General features: G+C 42.3%; 1 protein-coding gene across 1 annotated transcript; it reads right to left on the bottom strand.

Annotated features, from left to right (window-relative positions):
- Nucleotides 1-3,476: 3,476 nt before the first annotated feature.
- On the bottom strand, nucleotides 3,477-18,371 carry BMT2 (base methyltransferase of 25S rRNA 2 homolog). Its single transcript, XM_035127556.2, has 5 exons — nucleotides 18,107-18,371; nucleotides 9,587-9,728; nucleotides 8,547-8,711; nucleotides 7,309-7,423; nucleotides 3,477-4,107 (listed from the first exon to the last, which is right to left on the bottom strand). Exons 1-5 carry the CDS (start codon nucleotides 18,255-18,257, stop codon nucleotides 3,478-3,480), a joined length of 1,203 nt encoding a protein of 400 aa, XP_034983447.1. The 5' UTR covers nucleotides 18,258-18,371; the 3' UTR covers nucleotide 3,477.
- Nucleotides 18,372-21,009: the final 2,638 nt, after the last annotated feature.

Below are 21,009 nucleotides of genomic sequence, written 5' to 3'. Positions count from 1 at the left end.
ACAAGTTTTCTGCTCCATCTAACAATGGGCCATTCTGGGCATAGGCAGTATAAATGCTTAAGAACTCAACCAATTTTGGAAAGGATTATTTTTAATTTACATTGGGTGCAAACAGTATTTGTCTTAAATAGGTGAGATATCTAAAGAACACCTCTATTTAATTCTATACCTTTGCAAAGTGATAGCGGCCTTAAAGGGCATCAAAGACCAAAGGGCTTTAGTAAAATTGGTGCCTGAAGTCGCTTTGTTGTTTGATATATGTTGTTGCTATTTAAGTTGCACAAGTTACAGGCTAGTAATTGCAACCTTTAAAAAGGAATGATTAAGATTGTGAAAGTGACAAGTTAAAACAATTCTCAGAATATTTCATTCTAAACAATTCACTGTATATAGGAATGCAAACTCAATGGTAAGCGTCAGTGATGAATTCATATGTTCTACTACTTTTTTCGGAAATAAATGAATGCACAAAGAGTGCCAAGTATTTTTATCTGCTATATATGAACCAAAATATATTAGAAGTGGGTAAGCCTTAATCGCTGATTGATATGGGTAATATCCATGTTGTTATTTTAATTATAAACTAAAAATTATAAAGTTTCCTACATTTGATGTTTAAATATTATTTAAATCAGGTATATTAAAAATAAATTGGTGGGACCAGAGCAAGGCATTATTGGATTGATGAAGTAAGCCCTTTTCCCCAGTTCTGAATACCTCTAAAACATTTCTGAAGATTATGTATAAAATCTGGTATAAGTATACAGTACAATTATTATGGTTTGTGATAAAATGCTACACTCACACTGTATACTTTGCAGTTAATCATTTGCAGTTAATCATTGCAGTAGTGTCCTCATACATACCGTAGCCAAGAGCAAACTGGGCAATATAGCACACACCAAGCAATACTCAAAAGCTGTTTGCATACCTTCTTTTAATATGTTCACAAAAAAAACTTAAATGAAATGAAAACACAAATGTGATTTTTTTGTGCTACACATTCTTCCTTGCATTGACCTGGATTTCTTTATTATTGTTAACCCCAAAACTCCCCAGATTTACACAGCTTTCTCTGTATTTCTAGTGAGATTCCAGTAACAAGTCCGTTTAAAATAAAATGTGCCTGCAAATATTACTTGGGAGCAGTTAATTGCTCCAAAAGATTTGTTCACATTAGGGCAATTGGGAAAATAATAAAGTTATTCCTCTACTGAAGGATCCACAACACTTTCACGAAGCCATCAGATATTACTGGCCAACTTCTATCATTAAAAGTTTTAAACCATTTCACAAGTCATACGTCATGACTTGAATTTCAGGATCTGAATGAATGAGAAAACATTAACATGCACTAACAGAAATGCACCTATGCTTAGGAAGTCCTAGGGACTTTCTGCTAATATTAAACTGCACATCTTGCACATTTGAGAAGTAAATATTTGGAATGAGAGAAAAGGTAGCACCAGCATGGCATCTTTACCTACTCCCAACACACAAAAACCACCCTAGGAAGCTTTTAAATAAATGAAAAGGAACATTTAGCATTAGATGTAGGAAACCTCTACTTGCCTATGCAGCAACTATTCTTGTTCAATGGATAATCAAACTAACTGGGGAATGATGTTTGAGTGTCAACTCCACTCTGCAAGATAGCAGTTATGACAAGCAGGATGACGAGCAATCCCCCCGTTGTCACAGATGCAGCCCCCCATACCCTACTTTTGCCTGTGGGATTAAGTGAGTGAGTGGCCGGCCAAATCTGGGCCTGAGGCTGTACCACAAAGCCTTCAGAGGGATCACACTGCCCTTTTCAGAAAGTAAGAAGAAACCTTACAATTAATCAGGTTTTCTTTTAAACATAAATTTCTTATGGTTACTTGCAGTCAAATCTGAACATTCAGTTTTTTTTTAATGTTACATGCAAGAGGTAAAAAAACATGTTTACAAAGCAACACCACACTGTATGCAAGTTGTGTATAAAAACTTCTTAGCAGTATGCAAAAAGCAAGTTGAGATGTCAGTTTTGTGAAACATTAGTGCGACGTTTTGGTGGGAGTGTAAAACTTGTACACATTTTTAATCACACAAAAATCGCTTTCAAGCTGTGTAGTGGCACTCCTGAAATGGCTGCTGACTGCTTAACACCAGGCCAACGTTTATTAAAACTGCCATTTTATTTATTTTTAAATATATTTTATTGATTTTCATTTCATGAAACTACAGAAACTATTGGGTCTTTTGGCTGTTGGTTTATATATTTCAACTTGTATCAGCTTGAAGCCACATTCAGGCATGTGAATACAAATGCCTTTAATCTGATATGGAAGCTAGCTATAGGAGTCCAAAAATTCTGGTGCAGTTTAAAAAATGTTGGTGCAGTTAATAAAACAGATTTTGCTTAAAAGGAAACAGTTCCACCCAGGATTAGATTTGTGAAAAAAGTTATACTTCATTTTTCTCTCTGCCACCAAAGAAACCAGTTTCTTAGCTTGCGAACTTCAGAATTTTTTAAAGAAGATTTATTATGCAGATTAGTCATCTAGCCCTCCAAAACATTAGAGTGCCTTTATTTGTTTTCATTCATAGCTGCGGGAAAAACTTACAAACAAATTACATTAATAAAAATATGTAGGATTATAATGAGGCTCAATTCAATACTTTGCTGATTTCATGCATCAGAGACTTCTGGAAGGGATTATTATGCAGCTTTGTACTGAACTACTTCAATGCAAAATACTTTGTAACACAAAATACTAGGAAAAACTGTAGTGTGGGTGACGTTAGTGTAATTTAAAAATGGCAAGGATATTGTACCTGGCAAGTTAACAAAAATAATAATAATCCCGTATTTTAAATCTACCATTATATATGTGTGTGTTACATATCATTCCAACAGCACCAGGGACATGAGAATCTAATCTCTTGCTGAAATGTTCTAATTGCAGTATTAAAGACAAGTAAAACCAATCTGCAGATATTTTCATTTTACCCTATCAAGATTGACTCAACCCAAACTTTGTTCTAGGTCCGTTTTTTGTTCAAGTCAAACACTAACAGTGCATACTCTAACGTTCTGTGCAAACCTCTAAGAAATGCTAGCATGAACCTCAAAAATCATATCTTGAGATTTAAAAATATCACACCAAGAAACACTAGCATATTTGCAAAATCACAGTTCACAGCACTGGAGGGTGGAGGGGAATTGTACCTTTCCGGAGTATTTTACCGGTACAAATATTAAAGTAAACCCTTTTTATGCTATGGACACGAGCCATTCTGCATAAAACATGCACTTCAACTTTTCAATACAAGAATAAAATTTAAAATTCATAAGTAGAAAAAAGTGATGGCTCCCAAAAATCTTTCGAATTTCCTTTTTGTAAATGCTTTCATGTGCAGAGCAGATGTCAGTATAGCAAAATTAGTTTTACAGTAAAGGGAGTTTGAACTTCACAGCATATTTTAATTGTTACATTAACTTAGAAGCAATATAGGATCTTCTAGCTCATAAAACGGAATAGAGCTGGTCTGGCTTTCCCCAGAGTCAGAGTCATAAGGAGCATCTGGAAGCTCCACAAAGCTGTATGCCAGTTGTTCATCTTCTGCATCTGATCGGATGTAGCAGGAGTTATTAGAAAATTCCTCTTCTTCTATACTATTGAAATCCTGGGGGATGTACAACATCCCTGGGTAGTTCCTACTCACCAAGTCACTTGTTGTTTTAAGTGAGATCTTCCTAAATGCCATCAGGTGCATATGAGAAAATTTTGAGTACTTGAAACGTTTAAAGCCCAAGGATTCTATAGCAATTTTCCAGCTTTTCATCATCATAGCGTGGCGATTCTGATGGGAAGAGTCAGGAGTGATAATAAGTAGCAATCCGTTTAATACAAGAAGCTCGTGGGCCTTTTTGCAACATATCCATCGTTGATAAGGTGAAGGGAAGTAAGATAGGAGGAGGGAGAAGACCACAATGTGGAACAATTCTCCAGGCAGGGAATCAATAGGATTTTTTAGCTGTTTCAAAAAAGCATCTATGGCATCTTGTGCAAGCTGAAGAGGCTGCTGAATCTGAAGGTTCAAGAAGTCACATTTATAGACACTCTGCGGAAAGAAACAAATGCAGCTATATACTTGGATGGTGCAAGTCAGGTACATTAAAACTACAGTAGATGCTCGGGTTGCGAATGTGATCCTTGCAGGAGGCACGTTTGCAACCCGCAGCGCCGCGTCTGTGCACACGTGGGTTGCGATTCTGCACATGCGCAAAGTGCAATTTAGAGCTTCTACGTAGAAACCTGGAAGTAACCCATTCGGGTACTTCTGGGTTCGGCGTGGGACGCAACCTGAAAAGACGCAACCTGAAGCATCTGTAACCCGAGGTATGACTGTACACATTTGAAGCATGGCTACACCCTGAACAGATAAACCTTTTGCGCTTCAGTATTTTAATCTAAACAGTTGTAGAGCACTTTTCATCAAGAAAAAGAATCACAAAGCATTTTCCAGAACAAAAACAGAATCTAAGAAATTGAAGTAGATATAACAAACAATTCTGTAGCAGCCAACCATCACAAAGCCCACTGAGGTGGACAGCATAAAAAAACAACAACAACCCCACAGATCACAGCAGTTAGCCACCACCATCATCCTGGGTGAATAAAAAGGTATTATAGCTGGTGAAGTTTCAACGGTGTAACTGTCTGCCCCACTAGAGAAAGATAAGTTTTATCATTACCAAGAAGGCTCTACCTTGCATACCCAGCAGTTAAGCAACACTCACCAGGGGGTGGAGGGGGGAAAAGGGGAGACACAACAAGCAGAACCTCCTCCACTGATCTCAAGGCCCAGGTAGGTTGGTATCAGCAGAAGTGTTCTCCCAGATACCTTGCTTCCAAGTTGTTCATGGCTTTCTATGTCAAGAAGAGCACCTTAAATCGGGCCCAGTAACATATAGGCAGCCACTGCCCATCCTCCAAGAGAGAAGTCTCATGAGACTACGTACCAAAAGTGCCAGTCAGCACTCTAGCAGTAGTACCGTGTTTCCCCCTTTTTAATACGTAGTCATAAAGTAAGCCAGGGCAGCAATTTTAAGCATTTGCGAAAGATAAGCCATACCCCGAAAATAAGACATAGTGTATCTCCATGCCTGCAGCAGCGCGGGCGGAGAGCTGAGCCAGCGGCCGGGCCTCTGTTGCTTCTAGCCCAGTTTCTAGTTTCTAGCCCAGCAGCTTGGAGCACCCAGGAGCACCGGAGCCAGCGGCCCTGCCTCTGCCTGGCCGAGGAGGCCTGCTGTTCCACCGCCCGGAACCGGCTGCTGGAGCGCGCGGAGCGCCCAGCAGCCCCGGAGCCGAGCGCCAGAGCCAGCGGCCTCGCCTCCATCCGGCCGCCGCCGTCCCGCCACCCGGAAACAGCTGCTGGAGCGCGCGGAGCGCCCAGCAGCCCCGGAGCCGAGCGCCAGAGCAAGCGGCCTCAGCTCCATCCAGCCGCCGCCGTCCCGCCGCCCGGAAACGGCTGCTGGAGCGCACGGAGCGCCCAGCAGCCCCGGAGCCGAGCGCCAGAGCAAGCGGCCTCAGCTCCATCCAGCCGCCGCCGCCCCGCCACCCGGAAATGGCTGCTGGAGCGCGCGGAGCGCCCAGCAGCCCCGGAGCCGAGCGCCAGAGCCAGCGGCCTCGCCTCCATCCGGCCGCCGCCGTCCCGCCGCCCGGAAACAGCTGCTGGAGCGCGCGGAGCGCCCAGCAGCCCCGGAGCCGAGCGCCAGAGCAAGCGGCCTCAGCTCCATCCAGCCGCCGCCGTCCCGCCGCCCGGAAACGGCTGCTGGAGCGCACGGAGCGCCCAGCAGCCCCGGAGCCGAGCGCCAGAGCAAGCGGCCTCAGCTCCATCCAGCCGCCGCCGCCCCGCCACCCGGAAATGGCTGCTGGAGCGCGCGGAACGCCCAGCAGCCCCGGAGCTGAGGGCCAGAGCCAGCGGCCTCGCCTCCACCCGGCCGCCGCCGCTCCGCCGCCCGGAAACGGCTGCTGGAGCGCGCGGAGCGCCGAGCAGCCCCGGAGCTCAGCGCCAGAGCCAGCGGCCTCGCCGTCGCCGTCCCGCCGCCTGGAAACGGCTGCTGGAGCGCGCGGAGCGCCCAGCTGCTCAAAGCGCCCAGCAGCGCTCAGACAGCCCAGCAGCATGGCGCGCAGTGCCCAGCAGTGCCCCGAGCCAGCAGCCTGGCCCGGCCAAGAAGACCTTAAGGTGCTGTAAAAACTGTAATAACGTAAAAAAAAATAAGACATGCCACCAAAAATAAGCCACCCTGTGGTTTTTTGAGGGAAAAAAGCAATAAGACGGTGTCTTAAAATGTGGGAAACACGGTATTATGCCCTAATCACAATTTCTGTATTGTGCAAGGGCAACCCCCTGTATAGGGTGTTACAGATGTCAATTAACTGATAAATTAAACAGGCATATGTGTAAAGCTTTTTTTTTCCAATTAAGCAAACAGCATAGTTTGTTCTTAGACAATGTACTTGTTCCATAGCGGGTATCATTTTATAAGAGACATTCCCTTCTATGGAAGAGAGAAAGTGGAAATGACATAAGATGGTGCTTGCCATCTGCTGTTTTTCTAGGCATTTGCACCAATACTAAATATTACAAATTTTTTTTAACAAGAAATCTGTTGGATGATCGGAGGTGCTTTTTTCTCTCTTCAATTAAGTTGTCTAACCACTGCAGTCCTAATTTTGAAGCACAAAGGAATGAAATTATACTTTTGATGTAACACTGAACTATGGAATTTAAAGGAATATTGCAAAATTCATAGTGATTATTAAATGCATGAATAAATACACACAAAAATGAAGAACACCCTGGCAGCTGTCTTTCAAAGAAAACATTGGTTTTAAAACAATTCAGGAAGTAAAATATGCTTTGACATTTCCCCCACTGATTTTACCTGAATTTTACAGCATATAATCAAGGGGTTCAGGCAGTGCTCAACTTTGGATAAATCATGTTCTTAGTGAAAAATCCAATGGCAAAACTGCTACCTTTAATGGATTGCACTGTTCCATTAAAAGTTTTACTTTTTATGACACACTGGTTTGTGGATAGAATGGTTAAACAAACCCATATATGACTGTATCTGACTAAAGTCACGATTAGAGCCACTGAAATCAATGGACTTCAGTCAATGGGTCTGCTTTGAGTGTGGCTTAGCTGGGTACAAGCCAAGTGCACGCTGCTAGTAACCAACTGAATAATTTTTTGCATGTTAAGGATTTAATAATCTACTCTTGATTATCTGTACTGACAAATGTTTCATACCTCAACAGCTGGGACAATGTCAATGCCAACCGTCAAAAATTCTTCAAACTTCAAAAATGGATTAAAACAGCTGCCAACATCAAGTAATCTGATCTTTCCTGAAGGATGTAGCAATCTAAATGGAAGGGAATTCAAATTGTGAAATAACCTTTAAATAAATAAAATGTGTGAATCTTTTAGAATTTGCATTGCAATCTTTTAGAACAGGAAACATATAGCTGCAGTTATATAACTGGTGAATGGTGATATGTCCTGGTCATACTTGGTTGGAAATAAGCCAAGGCATTTCCCAAGAAACCTTGTCTATCTCTATAAACCCACAACTCCCCACATATGCAATTACTAACCCTCTTCCTAGTCCCCTCCAAACTGTACTTCAATGTGCTTCAGCTATTGAAAGAGGAAAGGAGGCCCTTGTTCTGAACCCATTTCTAAATGGTTTTTTTCTTTTTTGGGGGGGAGGGAAGGAGACTACGTATGGGCCCAAAAAGTAAAATAATAATAAATTCATTTATTGAAAGATAAATAGGACCTGTGGTCTCTTGGGAATATAGAGGTTTCCTGTTTCTACTGAACTTTGCTTATAACTTTAGTCATGGCAAAACTCCGACAATTTTTAAAATAAATTAAGTTTCTATTGTTTAGACAATACACTTCAGGCTTCCTCTGGTGTTGTTTGGCAATACAGTTCTTGTTTGGCACGATTAGACCAAAGGGACGCAGGTGGCGCTGTAGGTTAAACCACAGAGCCTAGGGCTTGCCGATCAGAAGGTCGGCGGTTCGAATCCCCGCGACAAGATGAGCTCCCATTGCTCTGTCCCAGCTCCTGCCAACCTAGCAGTTCGAAAGCACGCAGTGCTAGTAAATAAATAGGTACCGCTCCAGCGAAAGGTAAGCGGTGTTTCCGTGTGCTGCTCTGGTTCGCCAGAAGCAGTTTAGTCATGCTGCTCACATGACCCGGAAGCTGTCTGCGGACAAACGTCAGCTCCCTCGGCCAGTAAAGTGAGATGAGCACCGCAACCCCAGAGTCGTTCGCGACTGGACTTACCGTAACTGTCAGGGGTCCTTTACCTTTAAGCTTTTTAAAGTCCCACTGATCTTAACAGCAACATTAGATCATACATAACCCCCTTTAGTAAAATAGGACTTTAAAATGCCTACTTAGTCAAGCATGCTAAATTCACAAAACACACACAAATGAACTTCCACCACCACACCTGCCCTCTGATAACACTTACTCATCCATTATAGAACTGTGATTTGAATTTTCAGAAGAATCTTCTATTTTGGAAGCTGGGTGAATACTCATGGTTTGAATACTTTGAGTAGCAAGAACTGCTCTTTTCTCATCTTTTTCCAGTGCTTTTCGTTTTCCACCATTTTGAAAATATTCCCGTGACACACTTGAGGGGGGAAAAGAGGGGGAAAGGCAACTCAAAATAGTTTTCATTATCATTTTCTAAAGGCATTTTCTTATCTATATTTTTCAAAGAACAGAATAGAATTATTCCTTATCTAGGTAGAATGATTTGAAGTGATCGTACACATAAAATTAAACAAATGGGTTTGCACCAAATGTTAATTAAAGTAATATGATATAGTTCAAGACCATGCAGTTTATTCAGGATCACAAGCAATTACAATTTCTTTCCTTCTTTCTTCTTCTGAATCTTTTGTCTTATTACCGGTAGCAGTGTTTTCCACACCAAGCTGGTGTTTATATCTCTGCAGGGCTTCCTTTCAGCTGTATCCTGCACCCCATTTCAACCAGAATAAGCAACTAAAACTGTTAATTCTGAAAATTAAGTGCTTTCATTTGTGACTGCATAGGTAGAGTCCAAGGAACTGCCAGTTCTACACTACAGGTGGGTGTGCACATTCCTGTATTACTGGGTAAATCTATTCTAAAAACTGGAACAAACAACTAAGATCCCTTTTAATCTCCACCTGTCTAGTGATGCAGTCTTAATCCATCGATTTAGTACTAGGCATGTGGTTTGAAAACAAAGCTTGGCAGCAGAAAACATCAAAACTTGGGGTTGGGAAAGAATGTCTCCATTTGTATACATTTGATAGGAACACATTTTCCAGTCATTATTTGTTAAATACAAAGAATGTTACAAATATAAAGAAAACGAAAACAGAACCCTGAAAGCAATTATATACAGAAATATATGTATTCTGTGGAAATGTATTTTTGTAATCTGTTCTCCTGTAGAAATCCTGCAAGTTTATGACCAAAAACCACATTCTCAATAGTTTGCATTAGGTCACTTACCTGCAGCACCATTCAATGCGACCCTCTCCTTCACAGGTTTTAGCCCAATGATTATCTGCCAGATTTTTCATTGCCTCCGCGTATTCACAGAGGGTTTCTTCATCTTCACAATGTTCACGCCAGATTTTATCAAAGTCCCCCACTAAAAACGCACAAAAAAGAGAGATGGGGTGAGAATAATGGACAAGTGTTCATTGTTCATCAAAACCCAGAGTTCAGCTTATTGTGGAAGCATTGCAAGAAGGGGAAGAGAGATACCTAATTGTGGAAACTTAATAAACAGAAATAACAGAAACCAACTAGCAGCTTCGTTTTCTGTTTGGGTATAAAAATACAGTTTGGATCTTCAGTCATATAGAAAAAAAAGGTATGAAATATTTCTCTCAAACCCATTGCATGAAAGTTTGTTGAATTGGAAAGGAAAAAGCCCTAAGGAGCAAGAGCGATATATATTGCCCCGTCTCCCAAGTACCCACACAGAAAGGACTACATTATTCAGAACAGAAAATTGGATTATAATCACCACACCATTGCAAAATATAATTTCAAAAGTAGCTCAAGAGCCTTGCCTACAATGTTTTTGAAACAGTTTTGTTGAAAATATATACCTAGCATATTTAGTTTGACTTCGTTAAGGAAGTTACTCATATGACTAGATTACAACACTTCTGGTTTTCTCCCTTGTTTACTGTGCACAATAACCTATTCCTTTGCTATCCTATTTCCCTTTGAAGCTCATGCTGGAGAAGCCACACAAACATTGATTCTGCTGCAGCGAAGAGATCCAGGGATAAAAATCATTCCTCCTTTCCCTCCCCTCTTCCAGGTCCCATGAAGGGCCTTCACTACCCTAATGGAAAATTTTGCTTGTTTTTCTGGCTCAGCAGACAAACTACAATATCAGATTACTAATAAGACAAACTGTTTACCATCCAAGATTGAATTTACTCTAACCACCATTTCCTGAACCTTCTAAACTATGCTGACGTAACAAACACTGGAAAGCTGTATAATCTCTTCTAAATAACCGACTGATGCTCTCTCTGTCCAGTTCACAACCAGTAACTAATTCAGTGTTGCACCAAATGAAAGCTACCACTCTGTAGTATATTGGCAGGGAAAGCCTATTTTCCCAACTCTCAGCTATTACCCAATGTTTTTTGCTCATACTCCCTTAACCTGTTCCTCACAGTAGGTACAGCATCATTTTGTTCACCCTTCAGGGGCACCGGGGTAGGTTACTTGAAAGGTTGATCCAGACAATGCCAAAATACTCATGTAAGCCAAGTATTCAAAAGGTAATTAGACTGAATGCTCAAAAATCTACTACCAGATTGTTAATTATCATTATTATAAATTATTATTATTGTTACTACTACTACTACTACTTGGAATGAACTTCCTTGTACACACCCAAAAAGCTCTTTTGTAGATAACTGAAAATTATCAGCATGCCATAAATGAAAACAAAATGGGTGCTAATAGATTTTACCCTCTGGCTCACTATGCTCCTTCAAAAGCAAAATTTGAATTCAAAAATATTTTATGAAACACGTAAGAAAAGACTAGGAAGCAACGTTGCGTACAACTTCCTAATAATTATTTTAAACAGCTGTTATTCACTACTTGGATACTTCAAATTACAGCTTCCTTCATGTAAACAACCTGGGATTGGCATGCAGCTGCAATCTCATCATGGTATTACTGTGAACTGGAGTGGGTTGGCTATTGGTTTGTTTTTGTTTTGTGTGTTTTTATCTCGTATTTTTATGTTGTGGATCACCCTGAGATCTATGGATGAAGGGGTGCTATACAAATTTAGTAAATAATAGAAATAAATAATACACATGTATCTAGTTATACACAAATGCCTCAGGAGCTATAACCAACTGGAAGGCCACACGGATGTCCCCATCTCTGTGAAGTAAGATTAAATCTCTCATAATCTGTGCAGCGATTCGTCCTTTATATCTGTGCGCTGGCAGAGGAATAGGAGTGCGGGGGGAGCACCCCGCCATTGGCAGCACGATCCCGGTGGGGTGCCATCGCGGCTGCCCCCCGCCCGTGCTGGGTACCCCACCCCTAAAGACGGGTACCCACACCCCTGGGATGCGCCCCGCCCCCGCCTGCTCTCCGCCCCCTGGTGCCGGAGCATGAAGGCCCACCATTGTATCTGTGCCCCCACCTTAATATAGTTAATAAATCATGTACACATATCAGGATGACATAATGGTTAAAGGAGAGCTAAGTTGACAGGTAGCTTAGATTGCTTTGAATTACAAAGTTATTCATATTTTCATTAGTATAATGAGTATGTCAGGAAAAAGCTTCAAGATAATGAAAGGATGCAAAGCGTCAAAGACTTCTGTGCATGCAGACACCTTTGAGTGTTGGGGCATTCTGTGGAGAGGCATCTGATACTGTGTGAATAAGTGAAAGATTGACCAATCAAGTCCCCACCCCCACTGGAAAACCTCATAGCAAGCCTAGGGACCAGGTTAGGCTCAGATCTGGTGTCCCAAATACAGTATATGTTCAATGGATATCAGGCAAAGACATTAGGTAGCTTGGAACCGTATTCATGTATTTTTGTTTATTGTAATATGTATAGATTGCATTTCATAAAAATACAGCAAGGTGTTCTCTACCAATATACAGATGTATATTGCTTGACTCACATCTGTATATTGGTAGAGAACAGTGGCACAGTTCAAAAGCAGTGACTGGACACTCATACTCCTTTCCCTCCCCCCCACCTGCATACAGTACTGTACATTCATTCCCCCCCCCCTACAATATAAATAACTTAAGGAAACCGTATGCCATTGAACTGTCACATCTAAATATACTTAAAAGATTCCAACTAAAAAGCTTTGGATCTCACATTCCAATTAAACTGTGCACCTTATTACATATATATCCTCCAAACCAAATATTTCAGTTCAACTAATTTTGACTACAGTATTGGAAAAACTGTTCAACTATTTTTACTTCAATATTTGGCTGAATATGTTTTACATGTGGGTCACATATTAACAGTCCATAACAACCTTACTACACAGCCGAAGCACATCCAATTCAATGTAGATGTGAACTGATAAAACAAGGCAAAACTTTGAAGAAAGACTTGTGCAGAACTCAGTTTTGTTAAGTGTTGAACTTGTAACTTGCGTATTAAGTAAGCTGTCAACCTAAAAGGTCCATAAAGCCAATCATTAGGAGTGACTACAGAGGACAACCACCCCCTCATTTAGTAATCACATCTCCCCATACAAGTTATTACTGAGATCCTAGTTCCCTAAAGAAGACAGGAGTGCCCTGGTCCATGGGGTCACGAAGCGTCGGACACGACTAAACAACAAAGTTCCCTAAATTCTGATGCAGAAATCTTGGGAGGTGCCCTTCACCTCTCAACATTTGGAGAAAGGACAAAGCTGTGAGAATATTTATAAGTTTCAATGGCTAAACTAAGATACAAAGATCCTTCTCACCCTCCAAGTCCTCATAACAGAGCACTTGGGGAGGAATAGTGCTGGTGTGGCAAGTGAAACTAAATGGTGACGAAATCATGCTAAAATGTGCATACCCCAGCACAACTATATTGGTTCTCATTCATGCCTGTGTTTGAAAACTGTATCTTATCCATAAATCAGGGCTACAAGCACTGTACATTTCAAGAAAAGAAAGTCTTCTACAAGAATCAAAGTTTCTTCATTCAAGATTCAACAGTGGTAATGCTTCTACTGTATTAGGATGGGGAAAACTTTTCAGCAGTATGCCTGGAAAACACCAAACATGTAACACTGCCACAACTCCAATGTAATCGCGGTAACGCCAGAAAGTGCCACATATACTAAGGATTAGGGTGCAAAGTTGGATCACCAACATTTCCTTTTACTACCGTCTTTCAAAGTAACAGAAGGAGCACATCCATTAAAATGGCTTCTTCACAGTATATTCTTTGGAAAACCTACACCAGCTTATTAACTTCAAGACACAGCTGACACTATGGAAAATTGAAACTTAAGCCTCTGTGAAAACTATACTGTATACTCATCCCATTTGCTTAAATGGAGACAACTGATGGGTTTTATGTGTATATAAAATGCTTGTTTTCTTCTGATGCATGCATTTTTACTCCAAGGAGGCAACAGTAAATGTACTTTGTCTATTGCTTTTTTGCACCTATTATGCAAACTAGTACTGTAAATTAAAGGCAGATCTGTAGTTTTACTCCTTAAATCTTTCCATTACAAGAAGGTCCTACCTTCAGCAACTACGGGCTGAAAATTTCCATTTCTTAGTTCTGCCTCAGGCTAGCAGAGTCGAGCCCGGTCAGCATATGCAACAATGGAATCTCTTAGATATAGGTTCTCCCACCAGTTTTCTATGATGAAGCACTTCACTTATCAAACCTTTATTAGGCATTTTACAAATAAAACCATAAAAGAGAAAATATGATGAAGCATATGGGAGCCCATTAGCAATTGCTGATCCTTGAGCTCTAAAGAAGAGTGGATATACTTAAGAGATATACTAGCAGCAATGGACTGGTTTCAAGTACTTGCTTTCTTTGATCTTCTGCAAGAAAACCCTGAAATACCACAAGATTACAGTCATACCTCGGTTTAAGTACACCTCAATTTGAGTACTTTCAGTTTAAGTACTCCGCGGACCCGTCTGGAACGGATTAATCCACCTTCCATTACTTTCAATGGGAAAGTTTGCTTCAGGTTAAGTACGCTTCAGGTTAAGTACGGACTTCCAGAACCAATTACACTCATACTTCGGGTTAAGTACGCTTCAGGTTGATTACTCCGCGGATCCGTCTGGAACAGATCAATCCACTTTCCATTACTTTCAATGGGAAAGTTTGTTTCAGGTTAAGTACGCTTCAGGTTAAGTACTTTGCAGATCGTCTGGAATGGATGAATTCACTTTCCATTACTTTCAATGGGAAAGTTTGCTTCAGGCTAAGTACGCTTCAGGTTAAGTACAGACTCCCAGAACCAATTGTGTATTTAAACTGAGGTACCACTGTACTGTACATTTATTTCATTCAAAATACTGCAAGTGAAGCGGTTTAACTGGAAATGCTACCGTACACCCACTTTGCTCCTTGTGTGCCAAGATTTCGGCTAGAAGAGGTCACAGACAATCTAGAAGGAACGATGACAAGAACATGCCACAACATATGTAGAAACTACCATATCAGGAATGGCATTTCCTTCATGCACAGCAGTTATTAAGGTAATCAAGCCAAGTCCACAGGATAATCTTGAAACCTCTGGGAGGAAGTAATTGCCATCAAGGAAATGGCTCATACCTTACAGTATTTAAATAGCTGATGATAATAAACAAGTAAAATTATTGTTGTGTAGCATCAATATACATGGTACCATTGCACTATACATGGCAAGTGAGATAGGTCCCTGCCTAAATTTTTAGATGGGCAACAGGAAGATACAACCCAGGGGGGGCAAGGGTCACAGTGCAGCTACACGTACATTTGCTTCCTTCAGTTGTGAATGAGGACACACAAAAAGCTTAATTACCAGAATTGTTCTGCATCGCATAAAATGGTTATGAACATTTTAGTCAAACTAGCTACTCAGTATGAAATTTACATTTCCTCCTCTTTGACTTGTATAGAGGACTTGGGATATCTGTACCACATTCAAACAAGACTTTTATTTAAGGGTCAGCATTAAAATTCCAGGACTGCATCTACCAAAGAGGTAACGAAATGCACCAGGATGCCATTTCATTATTATGTTAGATCCCACACACAATGGGATCTTGTGAACCCTTCTGATCTTTAGATGAAGGGTGGTATATAAATCTAAACAAAATAATAATAATACTAGCAGAATGGTTAAGGCCATCTCTCAAAACCAAGGCTGCCTTATAATCCTTTTTCTTTCAGCAGAATTTCCCATAGTACAAATACAACATGTCTTTTCTACGGATGTGGTACAGATACATCTTACTAAAACTAAAACATCTTACTAGTATAAGAAAACTTATGCTATAAATATAGCTATAGTACAAAGCATATAACAGATGCATGAATTTTAGCTGACAAGTTAGGTTACACTTGTGCTTAAGACATTAATCACACTACATATATTAAGGGCTCCTGTTTGCTTACAGCAGGGGTCAGCAAACTTTTTCAACAGGGGGCCGGTCCACTGTCCCTCAGAACTTGTGGGAGGCCAGACTATATTTTTGGTGGGAAAATGAACGAATTCCTATGTCCCACAAATAACCCAGAGATGCATTTTAAATAGAAGCACACATTGTACTCAGGTAAAAACACCAGGCAGGTCCCACAAATAACCCAGATACGCATTTTAAATAATTCTACTCATGTAAAAACGCGCTGATTCCCGGACCGTCCGCGGGCTGGATTTACCGTAGAAGCCGATTGGGCCAGCTCCGGCTCCCGGGCCCTAGTTTGCCTAACCACAGTTTACAGATTATGTTACGGATTCCCCCGAAATGCAAACAAAAAACACCCCACACATATTATCCCTAGTCACCCAAAAGATGCCAGACAAATTAGAATACAAGACAATGAAAGAAGATAAGGTGTGCAAGAAACAACACAAAGTTTTGAGTTGTAAAGACTTTTCAAAGGGCAGCTGAATAAATCTCAAGAGGATGAGCTAAAACAATCTTGCATGTTATCAAATACCCTTATCAGATAGCTTGTTTTGCAAGTTTGTTAAACCTATTTGATAGCATGCAAGATTGTTTTAGCTGACCCCTTGATGAGATTTATTCAGTTGCCCTTGGATAAGAGCCCAAAAACCAGGGGTCGGCAACGTGTGGCCCATGGGCCAGATGCGGCTCACGAAGACTGTTTTACTGGCCCACGAGCCACCCCTGAACCGAGCCGCCCGCTCAACTAGTCCCCCCCCCCTGGTGTGCTAAACCAGCGCAGTGCAGCAACTCGGCGAGTGGCGCCAGAAATTGCGTCTGTGCATGTTCAGACGCCAAAAACTGCTTCTGCACACGTTAAACTTTCGGCGTTTGGCATCATGCTGCGCCAGTCCGGCCTACGGATGATCTCCATGGGAGTGATCCGGCCCATGGCCAGTAAACCTTGTATCTAGGGCCTGAGTATGTCACTTCTATTGCACTCTGTGCACTTCAGCAAACAGCTTACACTAGGCCTCGTTTCTCTCTCAGTAAACTCATATATTAGATATTGGATATGTGACATGCAAAGTGATGACAAGAGCTGGAAGAAGAGGTCTGTATTTGTTCCTTGCCTGGAATTTTCATATTGCCAAGAAGAGGGGTGGGGGACTGGTTACTAGGATTACTATTGACATGATTTCGTGGAAGTCCACGAAAAGTTAAACTAGCTGTTGTCATATTTGCCAATCTCAACATACATTCTGGACTGAATGTTTTTCTAAAGGATGCAATGTACCAACAGGATGAAGGCTGGAGATAGAGAAGCCTTGCAAGGTGAGATGCCTAAGAAATACAGATGTATGCAAGAGTCCGTTTAACAAGTGGAATACCGAAATGGATAGCTTCAAAATTCCCAGTAGTCAAGATTCCAGATTCGTCCCTCTCCAATTGCAGCCAAGTAACTTCATACCTCATAGGCCTTAAAACATGGGAGTCCAGAAAAGGCCCTCATCCTTTTCACTGCACACAAAGCCAGGAAAAGAATATGGTAGCATTTCCCCCAACTCCCTTGGGAAACTCATCACATCATTAGCTTCCTGGACTTGCCAAGCAAAATCAGGAAAATAATGTGGAGCAGCAAAGCTGGAATACCCCCCAAGTAAAGGCAACACCCATTATGCTGTACAGCTTCACAACATTCTGGAACAAAATGGCAGCATTCAAAACGGGGACTGTGGAAACACTGCAAAGCCCTGGGACCATGATCACAGAAGAACACATCGCTTCGTGGCCTTTCCCCTCCCCTCCCCAAACCCATCTCTGCCACGGTGCTCCCAGCAGGTAGCTGAAATAAAGAGGCTTGAAACTCTAGATTCATGCCAATAATACTCAGAATTATACAGGCTACTGTGTATGTTTTGTGTCACGCCCTCTTAAACCTTTGCGGGCAACCGCTTATCACCATCCCTGTGGCCCCTTTGCACTCTTGATATGTTGGGGGGAGACGGGGGGGGAGTGGAAAGCAAGCAAGGATCCCATTTTGGCACAACGATGAAGATGGTAACAACAACCGTTTCTTGAATGAAAGGAGGCCCCAAGGGGGCCGCCCTCTCCCCTCACAGGCCCGGGACCCCAGTCCCACACAGCCGCCCTCCTGCCCTGCTCCTCGCCCGGGGGGCCAGAGGCCTATAGGGCAGGCGGGGAAAGGGGGTGGGGCCCGGGCTCAGCTTCCCCGCCAGGCCTCGGCCAAGGCCTTGCTTTCCCCGGCGACCGAGGGGCCTCCGTGCGGATGGGACCCCCCCCCGCTTCCTCCGCTCGGTCCCGTGGCTCCGCGGGAAGAGGGGCAGAGACCCGGCGGGGCTTCTCCCACCTTACCTTCGCGGTACTTCTTGCGCAGCCGCCGGTGGACGCTCTTCACCACCCCGGAGAGCTTCTCCTGCTGCAGCTTCCGCTCCTGCTCCCGGGGCGGCGGAGGGCACGGGAAGGAGGCTGAGGCGCCCGAGGGGGGGCCGAGCTCCGGCTCCATAGCGGTGGTAGCGGCAACAGGGCGCCTGCGCTCCGCCTCGCTCCCTCCGCGGAAAGGGGGCGGCGGCCGTCGCCGGACTCTTCTGCGCCTCACGGCAAGCCAGGCAGGCGGAATTAAAAGTCTGGCGAAGGTCACGTGGCCCTGCTCGTCTCCCGTGGCTTGTTGGGAAGTGTAGTCTCGCGCCTTTCTTTTTTCTGAGGCGCAGCCGCCGGAAGCGCCGCCGTTTCCGGATGCTTGGTCGTTGTTTTCTCCCACCCCACCCTGCTCCCCGTGGCTTGATGGGAAATGTAGTCATTAGCCCTTGGAATGCCTCTGGCGCTTCTGCTACGGGCAGCTATAGGCAGCAAGCAAATGCACCAACGACGACGCCTAAGCGTAAAGGGGAGGCAGGTTCTCAGAACTGGATTATAAACCACCCATGCGGTCCAAGTGACATGAAGATCTACCTCCTACTCCCAACACAACAACGACAACAACAACAACAACAACACCCCGTCCATCTGGCTGAGTTTCCCCAGCCACTCAAAATATTTTTGCGCAAAATTTTGGTTTTCAAATTTCAAATTTTTGCTCAAAATTTTGGTTTTCATTTTACATTCGTTCACTCTTGATTTTATACGGATTAGCCAGTTTTTTTTATCATTTGAAGGAGCCTCCACTTTCCGCACTCGTGTATAGCATTATTCAACCTGTCCACATTTCCTAAATGCCCATTTCAACCCCCGCCAACCTCTGAATGTGGGCATTCGTCCAGAGCACTTGGGGCAACTCAAAAAGTAGTAGCTCCAAATCTTTTAAGGTGCTGGGGAGCCCAGGACAGCTCCCAAGTTCTGATGCCAGGCCTTTTGGCAGCATAGTAGCAGCTGTTGGTTTTCATCTGAGCTGCTAAAACTTATACTGATCTACAAAGTCTTGATTTCACCAAAGGGTTAAGTTTTGTGTGCACTCTTTGAAGCGGGTTGTGGGCCTTTCAAGGAAGAACTAAGTGTTCAACTCCTATTCATATATTGCAGTGTATGCATCAAATCAACCTCTCGTGCCAAATTCCCTCTACCTGTCTATCTTTAGCCAGTACCGTACTATTTCATATTTAACTCCAAGCATGTAGCTTTTTTTATGAGAGAAACTACATAGACTTTTTTTTATAAAAAGTTGCAAAACAAATGCTGTGTTGCTCATAGGATGGGAAACCAATACTAAAATGTCATAAACAGAATTGTGATATGGGGTCACAGTGAAAAATTGAAACTACAGTTCAAATATAAAATAAGTCTCATATTTTATTCTGAACTTGAAGAGTTGTTAGATAATCAGAAAGATAACAGAGCTGGCCTGCTCCTATGACTTTAAGAGCAGTTTGATGTACAGACATCAGCAGATGAAGCCAGATCATAACATTATAGCCTGCTAATGTCTGCACATCAGGATATCCTTAAAGGAGCAGCTGCAGTGGTTATTTGAAAAGTTCTCAACCCTATGTGCCAACCACCCCAACCTTCTACTTATCTAGGGTTATTATCCCTTTTCTGTCAGGAGAGCTGACAAAAAGTTTAAAAGGTCATTATTTCTTGGTGGTAGTTTTGGTTAACTGAAGCAGTCATATACAGAAGCACACACACACACACACACACACACACACACACGTTTGTGTATATGTGCATATATAAGGATCTGCATGCAGAGTCACTTTCAATTGCATATTTTGAAGTTATCAAAGGTAACTTCTTGGTTTTAGTCCTTATTCCAAGGGGGTTGGACTAGATGATCCTTGGGGTGCCTTCCAACTACACAATGCTATGATTTCACCTATGTTCTTTTGGCATGTCTAACGCAACACAAGCATTATTAATTTTAAGCAAATAGGTGGGAGCCAGACTAAGTCTGCCATCCTACCGTGTTTTTCCAAAAATAAGACACCGTCTTATATTTATTTTTCCTATAGAAAAAAACCACAGTGGCTTATTTTCAGGGGATGTCTTATTTTTTAATTACGCGTCCAGCCTTGCCTCTTCCTTGGGGCCCTCCAGAACTGCGCCTATAACTATGTCTTATATTCGGGGTATGGCTTATATTGCGCAAATGCTTAGAAATTCTGCTATGGCTTATTTTATGGGTATGTCTTATTTTAGGAGAAACAGGGTAGGTATGCTTACGAGGAAGTAATTTCCATTAAACTCAACAAGTTACTCCTGAACAGACAAAGAATTGCACTGTAAATTGCATTTAGTTCCCAGTAAAATAAATGAGACCTAAGTCATTACTAACTTTTCCAAGTTTTTTTAAATGGGCCTTGTGTAACAGTGCAATCCTCTGCACATTTACTCAGAGACAAGTCCCACTCAGTTAAATGGAGCTTACTTACCGGTGAACATGTCTAGGATTGCAGCCTTTGTCTTGATTCAATCCAAAGGCTGGGTGCACCACAGAAATTATGTTTCAAACATCTGTTCTTAAAGCTGTAGGGAGCTGCAAGTACTTCTTAATATTCTCCATCATGCTAAAATGATATACTGGTACTAAGCACAACAGGAACAAGGAGACGTTAAAATATTATATTCATCCAAGATGCTTGGATGGTTTCTGGGAGACAAACTTCAGGTTACTCCTTCGAAACCAGGCCTGTCTTGAGGGTATATTGTACTGGATAAGGAAGGAAGCTAACGGAATCACATCTAGGCACTTACAGATGCCCGTTCAGGACTAACAACAACTCTGTCTTATCAAGAACAATAAGCCACCTTTCCACACAATG

This window comes from Zootoca vivipara, chromosome 10 (assembly GCF_963506605.1).
Source record: "Zootoca vivipara chromosome 10, rZooViv1.1, whole genome shotgun sequence".
NCBI classification, from domain to species: domain Eukaryota; kingdom Metazoa; phylum Chordata; class Lepidosauria; order Squamata; family Lacertidae; genus Zootoca; species Zootoca vivipara.
This window is presented reverse-complemented; position numbering and strand designations above follow the sequence as displayed.